The sequence below is a fragment of the Diplotaxodon limnothrissa genome, linkage group LG8 (assembly GCF_057381915.1).
Source record: "Diplotaxodon limnothrissa isolate DT_005_m linkage group LG8, D_limnothrissa_male_GT1.1, whole genome shotgun sequence".
In the NCBI taxonomy this organism is placed as follows: domain Eukaryota; kingdom Metazoa; phylum Chordata; class Actinopteri; order Cichliformes; family Cichlidae; genus Diplotaxodon; species Diplotaxodon limnothrissa.
This window is the reverse complement of record NC_140603.1, coordinates 19,295,926-19,311,200: the sequence shown is the minus strand read 5'-3', so window position 1 is coordinate 19,311,200 and position 15,275 is coordinate 19,295,926. Positions and strand designations below refer to the sequence as shown.

Sequence of the window (15,275 nt, the reverse complement as noted above, 5' to 3'; positions counted from 1 at the left end):
AATGCAAAGGTGTGTTTTTGCTGTTACCCTTGGATTCTTTTTCACTTCTGTCACTGCTGCATGTTATGATCTCTCCGAGGGAAAGTGATGGAAATAATCCTGAATTTCCATCCTTTTTTAAATAATTTGTTTCTAAGACCCAGGAATAATTTGCACCAGTTAGTTTTTCCTTGAGGCGATAACACCTTCTCAGTAAGCAGACTGTGTGGGCTTTTATTTTTAAGGGAGGGGCACATACAGAATTCACTTTGTTTAATTAGATATGTTTGTCTGACTTGGGTCAACTAAATGAAAAAAAGACACAATTTTACTTTTGGGTGCACAGACACTTGTTTTTTCTGCAGTGACTGTAGGTTTGTTTGTTTGTTTTTTCATTTGGACTCTTTAGATTTCATTTCAGTTTAGCATCAGTTAGTTTCCAGAGTGTATTTTCGTATTTTAGATTAGTTTTCGTTGTTTGAAAATGTTTAGTTTTATTTGCTTCAGTGTTAGTTTTAGACCTTTTAATTATTAGTGTATGGAGAGCATATGTCAGAGGCAAGATTTTGCAAAATCTCAAACACTTCCATCAGGCAGGTTGTGCTACAATTTAGAAACAGATACTTAAACTGAGGAAATTTCCTCTGTATTTTTATTTGACTTTATTTATTCCAGGTTCACTGAAACGATTCAGTTATCCCCAACCCCAAAGACTAGTTTTAGTTAACCAAAATGTTTTTTCCACCATCTCGTTAACTATAAAAACCTGGTTTTGTTGTTACTCAAGCTGAAACACAGTTTTATTATTTTATCATCCATGTATAGCCTAACTCAGGCATGAATTCTTATTACCAGTTTAAAGCGTTATACAGTTATGACCCTGATGTTACCTCATCACAAGATGCCAAAGTGCACATCACCGGCAGACGGATAACGGGCAACACGCATGCGCGCAACAGCCTTAAACAAAGGTAAACTTATCTTGAAAAAATAAAAATAAATAAAGACCCTTCAATACGTTATAACGCCACATCAATTAAATACGTCACACATTGCACGGTTTGCGTCAGAGATGTGGATGTGTTAGCTTGAATCTGAGGACCTCTCCCTGACAGCCAGCTAAAAATCACCGCACCTTTGGAATTTTCCTGAAGACGGAAGTGAGCGCTCCTGTTTTCTCACCAAGCCTCTGAACGCAGCGCATGCATGTCAGTCTCCGAATGCTTGTTTACATGTGTTGGGTACACCTGTGAGTTATTCCCGAAGATAGTTCGGAGCTGTCATTTGCCTCTGAGTATCACCCCGTGCGGTATGGCAGCAGCAGCGGAGGATACGGAGGAGCGTGGCCGCAGCAACAGCACCAGCGGCGGGGCGGTGCAAGGAGCGCTAACAGGTGACGGCGAACCTGAGGAGGCCGAGGAGTTCACCTGTTCGGCCTACTGCTCGGAGCTCTCCCGGCGGCAGAACGAGCAGAGGAAAGCCGGGCTGTTCTGCGACGTGACTCTGGTGTTCAGCTCGGGAGCCGTGCCCGGGGTCCAGACGGTATCCGCGCACCGCTCGGTTTTATCCGCGGCGTCGCAGTACTTCATGCTGCTGCTGTCCGGACAGTTTTCAGAGTCCCGATCCGGGCGAGTGGAGCTAAAGGAGTGGAGCTCGGGCACGAGACCCGACACAGACACTGTGGAAAGTGTCGTACAGTTCATGTACACGGGAGAAGTCAGGGTGACCACTGCCAATGTGCATGAAGTGTTGGAACTTGCAGACAGGTGATTTATTCATTTATTTTTAAATTATTCCGCAGGTGAATCAGATTGTGGATTTCACTTTGCTTATATGCGGAAGTATGTAAGTCACACCAGGTGGCGTGACTTTGTATGCTGTCATTACAAGAATTAGTTAGCAGGGTCATATTAAAAACTGACGTCCAGTGAGGGGGCAAACAACGACCCAGTTCTCATCAACAGAGGAGTATCTAATAGGCTCCACAAACTGCGACCCTGAATTAGAAAAGCGGAAGAAAATAGATTAATGGATGGATGGATTGATTGATTTGAAATTTTCCCTAAAAAATAAAACAAAAAACAAAACAAGGATCAAACTGATATATTTAAATTTGTTTTGTACAACCAATAAGCGGATATATACAGCAGTTTGTTATAATAGAGGGTCAAGAAAATTAGTAACAATCATTCTCGTGAAGCTGGATGTGAGTTTTGGCATTTTGCTCAGTAATAGATGACAAATTAAATTCTGTTTCATTAAGAGGAAAAGCAAGAAACCAGCTTATCTCTTTATAGTAGATGTGGTCCACACAAGCATCTCTTGCACTGTTTTTTGGCCTTCGGGTGTGGTGGACATATTATTACTGTTATTATCAGGGTTAAGTGTTTAGAAGTTGCATGGTTGACAACTCCTATGTCGATGGACTTGTAAGGGTGTGGCAGCTTGCGTGGTTACATCTTTGCTATTATTATTTACTCTTCATTAGAGCTATTATATCCACAAAAAATGTAAATGTAACAATTTTTAACCTTCAGATTACAAAAATCATCATTGTAAAAGAACTATTGGCTTAATTTTGTTATCTGCTTCAGTTTCAAGGTCCTGATGTGGTTTATGGTGGCTCCTTGGCACTGTGTTATAGCTTACCAGACAGCTGAATAGAACAGTGTATCGTGGTATTGATTTTATCCTGGGAGTCTGTCTCAGCGAGGCTGTTTGAACAGGTTGTCATATTGCTATCTAACAAAAAATAATTTAAGATACATTCACAGAACTCCACAGGCATGAAGCTTGAGTTTAAAGTTGCAGGTGTGGTTTGATCCAATAGTGCTGAGTAATTAGACCACACCTTTCTATTCAAAGTGCTTCCATCACAAGTCAGGACTTAAACTATTATCTTTGATTGTTACACTTGCTTGTCAGGAGTGGGATTTGAACCCACGCCTCCAGAGGAGACTGCGACCTGAACGTAGCGCCTTAGACCACTCAGCCATCCTGACACTTAAGAGTTATTCTCGTTCAACCCGCAGATTTTATTGCCTGTGCAAATTTTTATACTGTCATAAAATGCTTTACATAGAGAGTCAGTATTTTTTAATTAATTCAATGAAATTCATCCATCCATCCATCCATTCGCTACCGCTTATCCTTTTCAGGGTCGTGGGGGGTGCTGGAGCCAATCCCAGCTGTCATAGGGCGAGAGGCGGGGTACACCATGGACAGGTCGCCAGTCTGTCGCAGGGCTAACACACAAGGACAGACAACCATTCATACTCACATTCACACCTAGTGGCAATTTGGATTATCCAATTAACCTATCCCCACAAACTGCATGTCTTTGGACATGCAGCACGGTGGCACGGTGGTTAGCACTGTTGCCGCACAGCAAGAAGGTCCTGAGTTCAATTCCACCATCAGGCCGGGGTCTTTCTGTGTGGAGTTTGCATGTTCTCCCCGTGTCTGCGTGGGTTCCCTCCGGGTACTCCGGCTTCCTCCCACCATCAATGAAATTCAATTCACTTTTATTTATACACCAAATCATAACAACAATCGCCTCGAGGCACTTTGTATTGTAAAGTAAAGAGCCTAAAATAATACAGAGAAAACCACAACAATCAAAGGATCCTCTTTAAGTAAGCACTTGGTGACAGTGGGAAAGAAAAATTCCCTTTTATAGCAGGAAGAACGGGAACGGGCAGCTATCTGCCACGACCGGTTGGGAGGTGGTGGGAGGAAGACGGGATAAAAGACACATTGTGGAAGAGAGCCAGAGATTAATAATAAGTTAATGTGGCAAGGAAATATAACATTTTTCGTATGCTGTAACTTTGATATCTCACTCTGTCAGGTTTCTGCTGGGGCAGCTGAAGACCTTCTGCGGAGAGTTCCTGATGAGGAAGTTGAGCATGTCCAACTGCGTAGCCGTGCACAGCCTTGCACACATGTACACGCTGAACCAGCTCGCTCAGAGAGCCGCCGAGACGATCAGGAGAAACTTTCACAAAGTCATTCACAACGAGGAATTCTTCACACTGCCCTTTCACTTGGTGCGAGACTGGCTGTGTGATGCAGAAATCACCGTGGAGTCTGAGCAGGAGTTGTTTGAGGCAATCGTGAAATGGGTCCACCACAACCCAGAGGAGCGAGAGAAGCATTTTGAGGACCTGTTCAAACTTTTAAGGCTGCCACAGATCGCTCCTACTTACCTGACGCGTGTCGTGAGGAAGGAGCCCTTAGTGGCAAACAGCGTGGCTTGTCTGGAGCTGGTGTCCAGTGCGCTCGAGGTCCACGCTGTTCGTTATGAGAGCCCCAAGAAGGCTGATTCAGATCTCGGTGACTCCTACGAGGCGACGATCCAGCCTCGATATGGTCAGAACATGGATGTGATCATGGTAGTGGGTGGTGTTTCGGAAGGAGGAGATTATTTGAGCGAATGTGTGGGCTACTTTGTTGCTGAGGATCGCTGGGTCAGTTTGCCACACATCCACAACCACCTCGATGGACATGCTATTGCTGTCACCGAGAATCACCTTTATGTGGCGGGCTCAATGGAGCCCAGCTTCGCCAAGATGGTGGAGCGCTACAATCCTAACCTTAACTGCTGGGAGTCGGTCAGCAGCCTGACCACACGCAAGCATTCGTTTGGCCTCACGTGCATCAAAGACACACTCTACATCATCGGCGGCCATGGCAACTTCAGTCCAGGTTTCAAGGATGTCTCCATTTATGAACCTGAGCAGGACATGTGGCTCAATCTGGAGCCAGCGCCAAAGATCCTGCGAGATGTAAAAACAGTGAGCGTGGAGGATCGCTATGTGTACGTAATGGCCAGGACCCCCGTAGATATAGACAGCGATGATGGGCTGAGCACGGTGACCACCTGCTACGATACAGAAAGCCGCAAGTGGCAGGAAGTGGACTCGTTACCGCTTATTGATACCTATTGTAGTTTTCAAATGGCTGTTGCATCCAGCAACTTCTATCACACAGCTTCCTGTTGCCCCAAGAACTACACGGTAACACATGAGGCCGCCCAGCAGAAAATAAGCAGAAACATCTCAGAGGACATCCTCGACAGCCTCCCGTCAGAGGTCCTCAGCCTGGAGGGCGCAGCCATTTGCTACCTGGGTGAAGACATCTTCATCATTGGCGGGTGGAGGAACAGCAACCACGTAGAAAAGCAGTACCGCAAGGAGGCCTACCGCTACTGCGCCAAGAGGAAGCGCTGGATGCTGCTGCCGCCCTTGCCCCAGCCACGCTGCCGTGCGGCGGCCTGCCACGTTCGCATCCCGTACCAGTACCTCTATGGCTCCCAGCGTTACCCCGTCCCCCTCAACCTGGCTCGCCAGCGAGACCGCATGCAACAGATGCAGCAGCTCCATCGGCGCACCCTCAGCCTGCGGAGGCAAATGCAGTCTCAGATTGAATGTTAAGAATCAGATATTCTGCTTTAAGTCATTAGCACTTCATCTGCTGATAAATGCCTTGCTGTCATCTCAAGACTTTGTTTCAGTTATTTTATTTTATTTTACCTTAATTGAGGTGAAATGTTTGCGCCATTTTTTTCTTGAAGCGGGTTTGCAGTGAAGGAAGCAATGAGTCTAATCATTTTTGGCCTCATGCCTTACTTTCTATCGTGCCAGCAAATAAGACTGCTGTTGGTTTTGTTTGCGAAACAAATCACAGCTCAGCTTTTTAAACCGCGGCCTTTGTTAGCATCTTAGATAAAGGATGTCAATGTTTCCTGTGTGTGCAAAACAAAAACAACAAAACTGTCATGAGAAAACTTTGTGTCAGGAAGCATACTTGGCAAAGTAAACGATGTCTATTTATTGTGATGTATGTTAGAAGGAAATCATGAATTACAAAAACTAATTCAATAGCTAACTTAGAAAAGAAGTATCAGCTGCTTTAACTGTTTGCTTTCCTTTCCGTTGTTGTCATTGAGGGTTTTTTTTGCACAGTATGCATTGGAATAGTGATGATCGTATACTCTGTGCCTAAACAGACAATCACAATTTCGTAGCAAGGACTGAATGTTGACAAAAAGCACACGCTGTGCGACAGCTTGACTTTGGATGTGTGTGTGTGATTTATTTTAAGCTGGTCAAAAAAACAAAACTCTATTTCATATATACGATTTCTGGAAAGATGGACTAAATACCACAATGATAATCCAAGTATCGGATTTTGTGTTTAAATACGACGCTTTCCCATTTCACATCGCAAGGACAACCGCTAACAGATCCAGCCACTGACAGCAGTAACTTTGTGAAAATGTTTGGTTTGTGGGTTTTAATGGATTTGTTTGGTGTTTGCTCTGCATTTACGCTTCTGGCAGAATCTGTTTAGTGTTTTTGTCTCGGTGAATGAAAGCACATATGAACATTGCACTGTGGAAAGATTTTTAAATGTGCTTAATACACTAAACCAGCAAGACGATGTGTTATTTTTGTGAATGGTTATCATTTCCCCACTGTGCCAATAAAAATAAGACCTGTTCCTTAGTGACACCATTGATTTATTGTTCTTACTGCATTAAAGGACCTTGAATGTTAGCTTTACTTCTGAAGAGCGTTCCTTTGAGTTTAGTGACCCCCTCAAACATACCATGCTGGGTGTAGTGAATAAAGAGAAACTCATTCAGTATTTTTGAAGCTGTGTTTAGATTTTTGTACCAGTTTGGTCAATTTTAGATCAAATGTAATAATAATGGATTGCATTTATATAGCGCTTTTCGAGAACCTCAAAGTGCTGCACAATTCCATTATTCATTCACTCTCACAGTCACACACTGGTGGAGGCAAGCTACAGTTGTAGCCACAGCTGCCCTGGGGCAGACTGACAGAAGCGAGGCTGCTATATCGCACCACCGGCCCCTCTGGCCATCACCAGTAGGCGGTGGGTGAAGTGTCTTGCCCAAGGACACAACGACCGAGACTGTCCAAGCTGGGGCTCAAACCGGCAACCTTCCGATTACAAGACAAACTGCCAACTCTTGAGCCACGATCGCCCTGTGTGACATGTGACACATTTAGCTGTCGTGTACTCTTGTGTAAAATGTCTAAAAACAGCACACTTTTATTCTGAAGATCTCCAAATGTTCTAAATATGGAAGAGTGCTCAAATACTTGTCATGTACTTTCAAGTCTTTTTTTCTTATAAGTGAACTATATTTACACTTCAGGAACTCTTAATATCCAGTCCCTGCGATCAAAGTACTTTGATTGTAGAATTTTGCACCTTTTTAAAATGTAAAGCAAAAGTCTTGAGGCACCCCTCATTTCTTTATATTTTGCTTCTCAGGTCCTTCAGAAGAAATTTTCTCTGGCCGCTGGCTGATTTTTTTAATTTATATTTATTTTTTTACTCTTCTTCCGTCCAGCTCTCGAACCTGACCATTTCCAGAGGAATGGTATTTATGATCTATGAATCTGTGATCTATGAAAAACGTTCCTAAGTCAGTGGATGAAAAATTATGTGTCTGCACATAGCAGATAACTTGGCAAACAACAGATGTCTGCTTAAAGAAATTACAGAAAAGCTTGACTAAGACAGCAGATGGTTCAATAAATAAATCGCTAATATGTTTCCCATTTTCCTAGCAAAATATAAAGATTTTTTCTTCTATCGTCACAGTATCTCTACCATTAATAACTTGGCCTCGATATTCGTCTAGTGAAATTCTAGTACTGTGACAGCTCCCTCAGTATATCCTCACCATCAAGTAGGAACAAATGCATGTCGGAACCATGGTTAGTGTGGCGTAGACGCGGGGGAGCTCTATGTCTGTGACAAGCAGAAATGTAAACAATTGAAAGCAGCAGCGGAGTGTAAACTGCATATAATTTGATTTTGAAATATTTTCACATAGATATTCAGACGTTTTTAACACAATGTGCTCTTAACGGTCCCTCTGAATAGTCGATAAAACGTCGCTGACGCCTGAGCTCTCCGTGAGAAGATGGTAAGTTGTAACTGTCAGCGGTTACGTAATCGCGTCGGTAGTCGCTGAATCGGCTGTTAAAGTTTAACCGGTTGTGTTATGATAACCTGTTTTTGCTGACAGCATAAAAGAAGTCTATTCATTCAGATGCAGCTCATATTTGTACGGCATTGTCAGCAGGCTGGTTATGAGCTGTAACCACAGTCTGAAGTGCAGTTTGGAAACCAATATTTAGGCCCAATTTATGCTTTTATTTTGAAAGAAAATAGGTACATAAGGTGTATGAGCTGCTTGAAAGGAAAACAGGAGTTTTATCGACTACTAAAACTGAGGGCTGCTCGGTTAAATCAGCTTGCAGCCACTGTTCGCTTGTTATGAATAAGCCCGAATGACAACTTTCCAATACAATGTTTAGTAAATAGCGCTATGATGGTGGGAAGCATGACTAAGAACAAAGGGGTGTTTCCACCTCACATTTCCTCCTCCATCATCTCGGTTTTGTCTAAAGGTAGTATGGTCCAAAGTTTAAACTGCTGTGAAATTTTCGCTTCACATATCAAACACTTTGCCTTGGACTGACTTTCAGCATATTTGTTTGTTTGTTTGTTTGTTTGTTTAAATCTGAGGGCATGCTTAATTCACATCAAGTATAAAATATCGAAAGGGGTACCATGTGGTCAAAACAACTTAACCTTGCAAGGCTACTCCCATGGAACAAATGACCTGTTTCATTACTCTTAATTGTCTGAGATATATACACCGTCCACTGTGCTCAACTTGGGGTGATACCATGCATGGATGGTCAGGACCTTCTGGGTCATGATTTCACTGGCTTCTACTCTCCTCCTTTGGCCAGCTTATTATCCTAGCAGCATACCTGATGACCCTCTGCAGGTACTTAGTGGTTGCAGCTTTCGTCTGTGGGATCCCCAGATACTTGTAACTCTTCGTTATCATACTACTACACCTCTCCGAACAACACTTTGTATATCCTGGTGGAGTGAAGCGATCCTGGTGGAGTGAAGCGATCCTATTGGCTTGAAGTTGTTGTATCTTATATACTATCTATGAAGTTGGGCCTAAAAAAAAACTTTTGAAAATTGTAGAGTTTTCTCTCATCAGTGGGTGATGATATCTGTCATCCTGGCTCCCCCTTGCCATAGCATGTGTGTTTTACCTCTTCAATATCTTTCATATTTATCTCTCTCACTCATGTCTGTGGTGTCTTACTGGATGCAGACATCCCCAGGCAGGAATCAAACTTGCAACTCCCACTCCAAAGACATATAGTCTTACCACTACGCTGGGTACACTATAAACTGATTGACTTCTCCAGAATTTAAACACTTTATCTTATCCAAAACCATAAACAAAGTAACTCACTAGGTGTTTTAGGTAAAAGTAACCTCTTATGGCTCTGCTTGCAGATATATCACGTTCCCTGGATCTATACGCCAGTGCGGACCGTTCTGGCAATTTGGCACCAGCTGACGAAAACTGAGGTGAGGAAGCTCCTCTGAAAATTACCATGTGATGGCTGAAATTATACGGAGCAAAATAAATAGTTTTCTTTCTTTTGTTTGTTTTTTATCATAAATAACCTCCTGTGTGTGGGTGTTGGCTTTTCACTGAACTAAAGAGTAATGCCTCAGTGTAGAAATGGGTCCGCATTGCAAAATAAAAGAAGCTTAATTTATAGTGAGTGTAAATTGTAAGTCCAGAATCTTTTCTGTTCAGATCCCGGAGCTGGCCAAGTGCTCGGTGCTGATGAGGGAACGCAGCAGAGTGGAGGAAACGATCCACTGCATGCAGCGAGCAGGTGCAGGAAACCTGCAGGTAAGTGCGCTGAGTGCAGGTTATACACACAAACACTCGTTTGTAAATGCTCATTTGAAGAGTTTTGATTTCTTATGTGAAGATTGCAAACTCACTACAAGAGTCTTACAGGATCGAAAAGCCTTCACTGCTAAAATCATAGACTTTTGCACTATGCTGTAGGTGTTCTTGACTTAGTGAGATGTTATGAAGTTTTTCTTAAAAAGTGAACGTACCAGATTGTAGACCTCTAAAGTTTTTGCGATTCCACTCATAGGTTTATTTTGGTTCAACACTTGGAATCAACTCGAGATCCTTTAATAATAAGGGAACAGGTCTCACCTGACCATGAAGCTGCTTACCTGCCAATTGTCCAATTACTGAAAATGGGGAATTATGTCTAAGAATGGCTGTAAATCCTAAACACTTAATGTAATACCTAAAAGCTGAAGGTCTGCACTTCAATCACATCTTAATTGTTTGATTTTAAAATCCTGTATGATGGTGTACAGAGGTAGAATTACAGTGATTCCCTAAAAGCACATGGAGCTACTGTAACTGTGCATTTATGTGTCTGCTGTTTTCACAGGTAATCTCAGACTTTGACATGACACTGACCAGATTCGCTCACAACAGCAAGAGAGTTCCCACCACTCACAGTGAGCACAAAGACACTGAAAGTGTTCCCATGATGTATTCCAGTATGTATATACAAATTACTGGATGGATAATGCAAGTTTTACCTGTGTGGTTTTTGTTTGTGTCTTCTTTTTAGACATCTTGGATAACAGGCTGCTGATTAATGAAGACTGCACTAAAAAGGTAAGAGCTTTACAAACACATGGGTTAATGTGTTAACTTTAACTATGTTTGTTGCCATGTGGATTGGATATAATATTAATGAGTGTTCTGTTGTTGTTCTGTGTAGATGAGGGAGCTGTTAAACACTTATTATCCCATAGAGATCGATGCTAGCCGGAGTGCTGAGGAGAAACTTCCTCTCATGGTTGAGTGGTAAGAAATAAATGTGTCAGATATTAACTCATTTGATTCCAGTGCCTCCTCAGAGCATACTGAATAATATACAGTGAATTGTAATTTATATACACACTGATGTATGTTGTTAAATGGTTGATATCTTGTATTTATTCTGCTCTCTAAAGGTGGACAAAAGTCCACGAGCTGCTGATTCAGCAGAAGATCAGAAAAGACATGCTGGCCCGGGCTGTGAAGGAATCCAGTGCCATGCTCAGGTACACACAGCTCAAATTACACAGAACTGATTTATACAGAGAAGAATGTGTTTACAGTTACAGCTCTGTTTACAGTTATGAAGCTTTTTGTCATTTAAAATATTCTTCGAGGCAGGTGATGTCTATACAAATCAATTTATTACACTGTCACAACAAAGCTAATACATTACAGCTGCTCTGCAATGAAAACATTCATTTAGAGGCGAAAATACTTATTAAAAATGAGGTGGGAACCAGTAACATCAGCTGTGTTTGGGTTTCAGATACTTTCAAAAGCAATGTTTAACACTGTAAAGATTATATGAAACATTTCTATTTAACCTCTGTGGTGTTTCTTCATGTTTCATGGTCTAATTTAGTCATGTTTGGTGTGTTTCTGTCTTAAGGGAAGGGTACAAAGTATTTTTTGACCATCTGGCTGAGCACCAGGTCCCTCTGCTGATCCTCTCCGCCGGGGTCGGTGATGTCTTGGAGGAGGTGATTCGACAGAACCACGTCTTCCATCCAAATGTCCACATCATCTCCAACTACATGGACTTTGACCACACTGTGAGTTTAACCACACTCAGCCTCACACACGTGTCATGTGATGGACATGACTGTATACATTTGTAATTTTACGTCATATAATTACTAATATATTACATACATATTAGTGCACAAGTCCATGTTTTTTTGTTTTGTTTTTAAACACAAAACATGATTCGCGGCTAACTGAGAAGAACAAACTTGTCTTTATATTTAACAAAAGCTTTTCACGCACATTGTTTTCCTTTTAACTTCTCTAATAAACATTAATCATCATGCATTAATAGGCATGCAGGAAATATAAGATTTATTATTAATATTTTCTTAAATCTATGCTCTTATAATTGCTTATTTTTGCACGTTAGCTGACTTCTGTCACATCTTGTAAAGTCTCATCATCAGTTTGTCAGTCGTCTGTGAAACACCTTGAACTGCATGTAGTTTGATTGACTGGTTCAGTACAATGGATGTAAAAGCTTGGATCACAAGCTTAAAAAAAAGAATCATTTTGCCAGGTTTAAAAGCTTTAAGCTTCTAGCCAAACCAGTCAGTTTAGACGAACCAGCATCGCACGAGGAATTACTGGCAAGTAAGTTTGCAGTTTGATACGTTTGAGAGGTGTGACAATACACACCTGGTTAGTTGAACCACCTGCCACGTAGTTTTTTGAAAGGAGTTTTCAGTTTTTGTTTTGTTTTTTGTACAAATTTTCCTTACAAAGAAAGAAACTGTTACAGCTTTTTAGAAAGGATCCTTTCTGTGTTTCTTACTTTTTACTGAAAAACGTGTCATATTTCTCAACTGTTACGTGTAGTCAGTACATTCATGTTCAAGTTTCGCTCTGCTTTTTGCTAAATGCTTGCTGAAGTTGGATCCAGCCAGTGCTGTGCAATTAAGCAAACTACAGTTGTACAATAATTTACTATAATTCAAATTCAAATTCAAATTTTATTTGTCACACACACACAACCATACACAGTATGACATGGGGGTGAAATGCTTGTAGCTGTACAATGCCCGACCATTAAATGACAGAAGAAAAGTTTTACAATATTTACAATTTACTACAAAAATTTACAAATTAACTTAGGAATTTACAGTAAAGAATGTGCCAATAGCAGAAGAGATTATAAAGATAAGGATTATAAATTATAGGAATTATAGGATTATAGGAAATGTGTGGTGGTGCGTGTGGTGACGTGTGTGAGAGTCCAGTCTTATAGTGACGTGTTTGGGAGAGTCCAGTCCTACACCTGGTTCAGGGCCCGAATAGCCTGGGGGAAGAAGCTCCTCCTCATTCTCTCTGTTTTGGCCTTAAGGGAGCGGAAGCGCTTCCCAGACCTCAACAGTGAGAAGAGTCCATTGTTGGGATGGGAGAGGTCCATCATAATCTTCCTAGCTTTGGACTTGCACCGCTTGGTGTAGATGGACAGCAGGTCAGGGAGCTCTGATTGAATGATGCGTTCTGCCGAGCGCACCACCCTTTGCAGATCTCGTCTGTCCTGCTTGGTGCTGTTCCCAAACCAGGTGCAGATGTTTGACGTCAGGACGCTCTCGATGGTGCAGGAGTAGAAGTTCTTGAGCACCTTCAGTGGCAGATGGAAGTCTCTAAGTCTTCTGAGGAAGAAGAGATGCTGACGGGCTTTCTTAACCAGGGTGTTGATGTGACAGGACCATGACAGGTCCTGAGTGATGTGGACACCCAGGTATCGGAAACTGTCCACTCTCTCCACTGGCGTGCCACTGATGATGAGGGGTTTGTAATTCCTCGCCTGCTTTGTAGTGAAGTCCACGATCAGCTCCTTAGTCTTGCTGATGTTTAGGAGGAGGTTATTCTCCTGGCACCAGGTCTCCAGGTTCCTAATCTCCTCCAGGTAGGCAGTCTCGATGTTGTCGGAGATCAGGCCCACAACAGCAGTGTCGTCAGCAAACTTGACAATGGAGGTGGTGTCGGATGTGGCTACACAGTCATAAGTGTACAGTGAGTACAGCAGGGGGCTTAAAACACAGCCCTGAGGCACTCCAGTGCTGAGTGAGATGGAGGGGGAGACTTGTTTTCCTACCCTCACTGATTGGGGTCTGTCTGTGAGGAAGTTGAGGATCCACTGACACAGTGATGAGCTGAGTCCTAGATCCGTCAACTTGGTGAAAAGCTTAGAGGGAATTATTGTGTTGAATGCTGAACTGTAGTCCACGAACAGCATCCTAACATAATTCCCTCTGCCAGTGTCCAGGTGACTCAGGGGTGTGTGGAGCAGGTGAGATATGGCATCGTCTGTGGAACGATTAGTCCGGTAAGCAAACTGAAGTGAGTCGATGGTGGGAGGAAGTGAAGAAGAAGAAGTGTCTTGAATTCTCTTGTTTTGCATTTTTAGCACATTTCATACCTTTATAAAAGTCCAAATTCACACTTGCAAGGTGGTCGTCTATCTTGCTGGTCAAGTTATTCATTTCCCAGCCTTCCTCTGTAACTGTTGTCATGAGCTGTCATGCATCTTTGTTGTATTGGTCTTTTGAATAGATGTGTGATAGCTTACTTACCTTATTGTAACGCAGCATTTCTTGCTATTAAGGGGGTGCTGCAAGCCTTTAAAGGTCAACTGATTCACACCTTTAACAAGCGAGAAGGCGCTCTGTCACATGCAGCCGGCCTCAGAGAGCTGCGGGGTCGACCCAACGTGCTGCTGCTAGGAGATTCACTGGGAGATCTGACCATGGCCGACGGGGTCTCTGAGCCCCAGAACGTCCTCACCGTTGGCTTCCTCAACGACCAGGTCAGACCGGTGTAGTGCTGTCCTGGGATTTGTTACTTCGACACGGATCAGTTTTAAAAGCTCACTTGTCTGTTTGGTGTTTCAGGTGGAGGAGAGGAAGGAGTCTTACATCAACTCTTTCGACATCGTCCTGGTGAAGGACGAGACGATGGACGTTCCAAACGCCATCCTCAGGTACATTACCTCGTCGAGAGACAACAAGTAAGACGCACAAAAGGATCCGGACTGAAAAATGCACGGATTACCTCATTTACTGCATTCACCCTGTCGCATGCTGGACAATCTCACAGCCTCACTGACCTCATGACTGAATATTTGAACATCAAATCACTCTCTGGACCCGTGTTCACTGTAACGCGGTGCAGATGTTTAAAAACGTACCGTTCTGGTTTCACAGGCACGGGCTGGGCTCCGATTCAAACTGTTTTCTAGTGTTGCATCTAACTGGCCACGTGTTACCTCAGCTTAACTCACCGAGCTGCCAGAACATTAAAACCACAGACAGGTGAAGTTGATAACACAGGACTCCGCATTCTCAGAGCAGGACTATGCACTCCACTAAACACTCCACTCAAGAACCAAGCCTACAAACACCCAAGATCCCAATCCACTGAGGTGCTAACTCCATAACCCACAGGATCCAAACGATCCGCTTTATCAGCACATCCTGTTTTTATTTGCAGGCTGCCCTGCGGGTAAAAACAACAACAAAAAGAAAAATCAGTCTGAACCATTAGCCTGCCAGCCCATTTTACAAGTGTTCTTTAAATGAATAACTTTGTAACCATTTGTGCTAGAGACAAAATTCAGACTGTGCCAGAAAGACGAGAAGACAGATTACACTGGGATATTTGGTCTGAACACAGACAGCACTTCACATTACCGCAATTCCTCAGTCATGTTGGGATACAGAAAATTGGGATATAGAAAATTCAAATGATTCCTGAAAGATAAGAATTTTTTTTTTTAAATTTTACA

The 15,275-nt window shown here is 42.7% G+C and overlaps 2 protein-coding genes and 1 non-coding gene across 3 annotated transcripts; 2 read left to right on the top strand and 1 right to left on the bottom strand.

The window, feature by feature from the left end:
- The first annotated feature begins 1,185 nt into the window (after positions 1-1,185).
- Positions 1,186-5,414, top strand: klhl11 (kelch-like family member 11). The gene is made up of 2 exons (XM_085360780.1): positions 1,186-1,745; positions 3,830-5,414. Exons 1-2 carry the CDS (start codon positions 1,186-1,188, stop codon positions 5,412-5,414), a joined length of 2,145 nt encoding a protein of 714 aa, XP_085216906.1.
- On the bottom strand, positions 2,899-2,981 carry trnal-cag (transfer RNA leucine (anticodon CAG)). The gene has a single exon. It is a non-coding gene; the product is annotated as a tRNA-Leu (tRNA).
- Positions 5,415-7,785: 2,371 nt separating the features above from the next.
- Positions 7,786-15,235, top strand: LOC146626749 (7-methylguanosine phosphate-specific 5'-nucleotidase-like). Its single transcript, XM_085360779.1, has 10 exons — positions 7,786-7,948; positions 9,355-9,429; positions 9,665-9,763; positions 10,332-10,401; positions 10,518-10,564; positions 10,671-10,756; positions 10,906-10,995; positions 11,382-11,544; positions 14,097-14,297; positions 14,383-15,235. Exons 1-10 carry the CDS (start codon positions 7,946-7,948, stop codon positions 14,500-14,502), a joined length of 954 nt encoding a protein of 317 aa, XP_085216905.1. The 5' UTR covers positions 7,786-7,945; the 3' UTR covers positions 14,503-15,235.
- Positions 15,236-15,275: the final 40 nt, after the last annotated feature.